The 6079-nt window shown below is 53.8% G+C and overlaps 1 protein-coding gene and 1 pseudogene across 1 annotated transcript; one reads left to right on the forward strand and one right to left on the reverse strand.

The window, feature by feature from the left end:
• Window positions 1–737: 737 nt before the first annotated feature.
• On the forward strand, window positions 738–3717 carry LOC34624084 (annotated as a pseudogene).
• A 1045-nt stretch (window positions 3718–4762) lies between these two features.
• LOC113146554 (mitochondrial import inner membrane translocase subunit Tim13-like) lies at window positions 4763–5502 on the reverse strand. Its single transcript, XM_026334258.1, has 3 exons — window positions 5443–5502; window positions 5158–5227; window positions 4763–4941 (listed from the first exon to the last, which is right to left on the reverse strand). Exons 1-3 carry the CDS (start codon window positions 5500–5502, stop codon window positions 4763–4765), a joined length of 309 nt encoding a protein of 102 aa, XP_026190043.1.
• Between the last annotated feature and the right edge of the window lie 577 nt (window positions 5503–6079).

Raw genomic sequence — 6079 nt, forward strand, 5'->3', positions numbered from 1 at the left:
TCTTAGGGAGCAGGCATCTCCCACAAGCAGAAGGGCTACATACACACAGCTGCTGGACATATAAAAGTGCTGTAAATACGAAGAGAATGAGGTCTTTCTAAAAAGTACCAAAGATCACTCAGGTACGGACCGACCTTAAGGACCGTTTCCCGGAAAACTGCATGCATGCACCAACAGCATTTCCCATGGCAAAGGCTGTGAGATGCTAACTGACGAAACTAATCGAGTCCTTCCAAAGATCAGTCTAAGTTTAAGCCGCATATGCAGATGTGGCACAGAATGTTTCGCTGACGAAGCTAAACATTCTCCATTTTTGTGCTCCTTCGTCCAGTGTGCGGCAGTCTGTTGCTATGAGTGGTTCCCTGCCCCCCTTCGGTCTCAACCCACTTCTGCCTGAGGTGACTTCTTGCCTGTTTTCTAGTAACACTTTCCTGCCGTCCCTTCTTGTGGGTGTACGTGCCTCTGCTAGTCGTAACGGTGCCGTCGCCTCAATATTTTAGGGCTTGGTGCATCGACTTGTTGCTAGGAGGCTCAAGTATTGGTAGATACGCAAGGCACTAGGTTTAGCAAAGCAAAGGTGCACGAGTAGATAGGCACGCAAGCTTATGTATGAAAGGAGGGCCACACCGCAGCGGTATCCAAGGTGGCAAGTGTCTTCCTACCCAGAGAGCAGCGGTAGTTACCCTCACCAACCACCTAGTCTGCCTATTTAAGACTGAGCAAGGCACAAAAGAATTATGTGGGACTCGGCCCTGAGTGCTAGAGATCTGGCCCTTCAGGCCAAGTCAGCACAGGGGAGCCACCTAGGCTCCCGTGCATGGCCGGAAACGGTGGGAGACACGCAGCAGCAGCAGTACCTCGACTTAGCAACACCAACGCTTCTGCACCAGCACTTACATGCAGAAGATTCAATTGACCCAGAGCTGCGCATACCTGGCCTCAGTGGCCCTCAGGAGGAGGGCGAGGGTGCAGTGTGGATTAACCCCAGTCCTTTCTTTGTTATCAAGTCAAAACTGAAGAGCGGAAAGAAGCTATTTCTAAATGTATGCGGCCATCAAAGAATAGAGCCTTGGCATTACAAGGAGCTGCTCACTCCGGAAGCAGGGGGTGAAGGGTCAAGAGGCTCCAACACGGAACAGCGAGGGATCCGGGTACCCATGAGCATCGGCCCTTGTCAGTCAAGCTGTCTGCTCTCTGCCCTAAAAAACAGCCACGCAATGGTAGCTGTAGCTCAGGATCTGGTGAACAGGTAGCCAGCAAAAGACACACAACGAGCACCAGAGGCTGAGATGTGACTGGGACTGGCTGCTCCTTATGGTGAGCACATTCAGGCACGCACGCAGCTGACAAACGCGATGTTGAAGCGCTGTGCTGTGATGTCGTCTTAAACGAAGGCAAGAAGCACACAAAAATTCAAGTCACGGATGGTCTCCTTACGGGTACAGGGTGTCGTCTTGTGCTTGGTCTACTGTTGCTGTAGTGTCTCGTGTGCCTCCCCTCTACAACCTCGTACGCTGCTGCGAGCAAGCAGCTAGATTCTATGCTAGCCTTCCCACCTGCAGTTGCTAGAAGATGCTGAAATCAGCTGCTTCTTGATGTGCCGTTGTAGACACACTGAAACGATGCTGGAGAGACCCCGAAGCCCGCGGGATTTTGAGTCAGTTTGCATGTGCTGCGGTGGCGAAGAAGCACCAACTAACACTACAGGAGGCTGTGTCTTTCCCAAAGAGCAAGTACAAAGGTATGTCCGCGCACCGAGCTCTGGACCCCCTTTGACACAACTTCATGGAGTATTGGTGCTACGTTAGCATGGCACCTTCTCTACTACTTCACAGGGACTCTGCCACCACCGCCTCAACGTATTCGAGTTACTCGTGAGGCCCGGATAGAGCCGCTGGGCCAAGCAGAAACAGAATCAGGAGCACGAGCACCAGGGGCATCAGAGGGTGCACAGGAGGATTCGCTGGCTGATCATGTGGCCTGGGACGGCTGCTTTGCAGCTCCCCCAGACGCAGAGGCCTTCTGCGCTGCTCTTATGGGGGGCCTCGTTTTTTGGCAGAATGGAGAGACAGGTAAAGCCAGCGTCCAACTGCAGGCGCAGCCCACGGATATGGCGTCACGGAACTGGTCACCGTGGATGTCCGAATGGGCAGGCAGTAGCCACTGCAGTAGCAGATCCGTAATCCCCGTTGGGTGTGTAGACACAACAGCCCAATCACCCACTGCCTCACCAGTCGGCAAAGATGAGCGGCGGGGGCTCAGAAGGGCCTTCCTCGTGGCGTCTAAAGCGGCTGCAGCATCTAGCAGCCAAGCGGAAATGCAAGATAACACCGTTTCAGGACGCAGAAAGGAAGCGCGTACGATATTCGAGTGACCGCTAGCTAGGATTATACAGCCTGCTGCAGCTTCTGTCGCATTTGCTCTTGCCGCTAGTGGTACTAAAATAATGCTGCGTGTTGCTTTCGGTGGCACGAGCTAGGGTTGTGCTTGTTGGTCCTGTGGCAACGTCTCAGCCCCAGAGGCCTTGCAGGGCTTGGTGTACGTGCTACAAATAGTACTGCCTCGTACTACTGCCGCTGTCAAGGCAGCAGCTACAGCAGCACACCCCTGCCTCCGCTGCACGATTCCCAAGCATCGCTGCAGCTGCAGCGAAGATCGCCTGGCCTGGGAATTCAAGTGTACGTACAGCCTGAAAATCAGCGACTTTCAGCTGGTTGTGTCACCCTTGCGTGGTGCACTCTGGAGTGTGGATAGGAAAGGTGCCGGGTAAGGGAATCCTAGCCGATGTTTTCAGTGCTGCTGGCATATAAGCCTTTATCGATCAGACGTATCGTTATGGTGGCTATGAGCTACCGGCAGAATGTGTGTGTGTGCTTGTGCGTACATATATATATATATATATGTGCCCCTTTGTGATTTTGCAAAAGCTGCCATCATTATTATCGTATGTTGCTTTGCCTCAGTCCCCTCAGAGGCTGTAGTCTCAGTTTTCCTATTGGTCTTTGCTCAAGTGGAGCCATTGCCCTGGTGTGCACGTATAGCTGTTGTGAGGACGCCAGGCGTATGCTGCAGCAGCAAAAAGGCCTTTCATGGGAGACCGACCCAACAGAGGGCTCCCAACAGGGGATGCCTGAAGGGATCCAATCCATACCGGCCTCCACCCAGCACGCGGCCTTCTTACTGACGGTCTGTGTACCTGTGGATGCTTCAGCAGAAAAAGCCTTCGCATCCGTCTGCCCAGAAGCTGCTGCTGCATTGGCAGCAGCTGCAGCAGAATTAGCAGAAACAAGAGAAGCAGGAGCAGCACCGACGCCACCAGCACCAGATACTGGCAAGGAACCCCCTCATACACGTTTACACGTGGAGCTGTACGACAGCGACTCGGATGAGGACTGCAGCGACCTCGATAAAAACAGCAGTAGCACAGATGCCGCAGTGGAAGGAAGCAGCAGCATACGCAGCCAGCGCGTGTCGGCGGCCGCTAGCCTGCAAGGAGAGAAACGAACCAAGGCCGCGTTTTCCAGCGAAGCAGTGAACAGCTCTGACGTAGCGGAGCCACCGCTGCACTTAGCAGGTGACGCGGCGGCAAGCCGCAGCCCCCTGTGCCCCAAAGGTGCTCCTGTGGTGGGGCCTTGTGGAGAATCTGGCGTTTCCGAGTCAATCGAAGCCTTGCTGCCTCCCTGGAAAGAGATCGAGGCCGACACCGATATTTTTTGAGGACCGGACACCCGGGGCCCTCATAATTACTGAGAACAGTGCTATCCGCAGTCTGGCCTCTAGGAGCCGTTTTCCTAAAGCATTTTCCTCGCCGTGCCTGCCCCGCAGTACGGCCTGTATGGAATGGGAAGCAGGCAAGAATGCAGCATGGCCCTTAGGGGCCTGCCCAAGTTTCCAGGGCCTGACGCTGCTCCTTGCGAGGGCTCGAGGAAACCGTGGCATTCAAGTAGGCCAGGCCTTGTGACGCTCGCATGCACGTAGAGGGCTTGGATCGCACTCGTTCTGTAGGGATTTGAACTTTGGCACTGCTCTTTTGGATGCTCGACCCCCTTTGCACACTTTGTTGGTGTCCCACAAAACGCCGGAAAACGACAACAGCATAAGCAACGCGGTCTGCAGCAGCACCGGGGCAAAAAGAAAAAAGTAGCCCGTACTTAATTCCTTACTGGAGTTCACGCAATACAGGACAGTGTGAAGGAAACCCGCAGTATCAACACGGGAGGAAGGCCCAAGCCTTCTTCGGAGTAGCTCAGCTCACGAGCACAGCGTGTTAAGTCCTGTTGCTCATTCCTCTCTCCAATTTGTTTCACAAAGTCAGCACATGTGACTTTTGCCGTTGCACACTGTCAGCTTCCCTGGCTTTCTTTTCTTGCCCGTGGGCATCTGTCTATCCGCTTCAAGGACACCACCTACTAAAAATGAGGCTACAGGAGGCGTAATTTGCAATTTCGATCTGTCCCCAAGAAACTTTGGCTAGTGTACACTGTAGCGTCTCTTGCTCCTGCAAAGCGATTGCATGCATCTTGAACCGGTGCTACTCTGACGTCCGCTATGCAAGCAAACCCCCAATGTCAAAGTACGAAAGTGGCATGACACTTCGTAACGCATAACCGTACTTTCAAAACGTACATGATGGCTGTGGGATACAGTTGCTGGTGAAACCCGTGCCCATGTCCCCTTCCCAATCTCGTTTTCTCGGGCGCTATTGTTAGGCCTGCAACTCCCGTCACCAGGGCACTTCCGATTAAAGTTGCCGCCGCTGCAGCTAGCTCAGGAGACTGTCTGCGGAGAGGCTACTAGAGCCGCCATCTGCAGACCCCATAAGACCACCTCCCTGCTGCTGCAGGAGGGCCCGACTTCGCATTCCCACAAAGTGCTGCACTTCGCTCCACCGCTGGGAGCATTGCCACAGACACTGCTGCTGGCTAGTCGACAGAGAACGGCCTGAAACTCAGTAGCACCAGGAAAAATCACGATCCCATTTGAGCATAGAAGGAATGCATTTCGCACTTTTATTATGACCGACTGGGGATTTTCGAACAGTGCACTCAGCAGCAGCAGCCCCAATAGAACACACGGAGCTGCCGGAATCGTTGCATGGGGTAGTCACACGAATAGCAGGGCGTAGAGGAGCGAAGAGAAGGGCCTTTTTGCTTTTACCCGGTTTATCGACGCATCTGTTAAAGCATCGGGATGTCAGAGAAGCAAGCATGCTCTGTGCATCGAGCGCCTGAAGACAGCAGAGGCAGTGAATCCCGGCGCTGCTTAGGTCAGAGGAAACAGCAGCATGCAGCAGATAATTTTCATGTGAAAACCGCAGCAAGAAGTACAGAAAACAACTAAACCGGAAGGACGGTGCTGCGGAAGCCGTGGCAGCAAACATCTGCGTCTTCCACGGAGGAGGCCAGTGAAGAGGGCCCCGCCGCCTCTAAGGCGGCTTCTTACTTGTTGCAAGCCCAGCTGTAGGGCAGCAAGTTGCTGCTGCTGCTGCTCGTCGTCCGTCATACTGGAAGGACTTGAGGGGGTCTTGAATTATCCCGTGGCCCTTGGACTCTGGTAGAATGGTGGACTCCTCCAACTGCTACTGCTGTAGCTGCCACTGCTGCAGTACTTCTGCAGTGATTCCTAGTAGGCTGTGCCGTTTCTTATGCGGCAAATTATGAGATCCCCGATCGAACTTCTGCTCTGGAAGGGCAGCTTCTGCCAGTAGAGTCAGGAGGGCGCGCAGCTGGCGCGGGCTGCATTAGCCGCTGCTGTTGCTGCAGTGCACTAAAAAAAGGAGCTAATTAAAAGCATTGGGGAAATGCTGGGTGTGTAGAAGGCATCAAGAGCAACAAGCTGTAAGGGCCCCTTGTGGAGGGCCTTCTTTGCCTCCTTTTACGGGGCTGTGTGCTAGTGAACTGGGGCTGAGGCTCCCCCCAGGCCGTCGTAACGCTCTGGCGATTTTGATTAGCGAAACTCCAAGACACGAGCTGAATGGATCTGCATTGCAGAGACGATCTGTAGTTGGTCCCGATATGTTTTTCTTTCTTTCTCATGGCATCCTTAGTAAGTGTCAGTGCGCGTGCATGCACGTATCTTC

This window comes from Cyclospora cayetanensis, unplaced genomic scaffold (assembly GCF_002999335.1).
Source record: "Cyclospora cayetanensis isolate NF1_C8 unplaced genomic scaffold, CcayRef3 CcayRef3_contig_391, whole genome shotgun sequence".
Classification (NCBI taxonomy): Eukaryota; Apicomplexa; class Conoidasida; order Eucoccidiorida; family Eimeriidae; genus Cyclospora; species Cyclospora cayetanensis.

Bases quoted from the DNA above. Each gene is read 5' to 3' on its own strand.
- LOC113146554 (XM_026334258.1), bottom strand. From the start codon at position 5,502: ATGACGGACGACGAGCAGCAGCAGCAGCAACTTGCTGCCCTACAGCTG. The intron at 5,228-5,442 runs GTAAGAAGCCGC...TGCTGTCTTCAG, and splicing joins TACAGCTGGGCTTGCAACAA to GCGCTCGATGCACAGAGCAT. The intron at 4,942-5,157 runs GTAAAAGCAAAA...ACTGAGTTTCAG, and splicing joins CAGATGCGTCGATAAACCGG to GCCGTTCTCTGTCGACTAGC.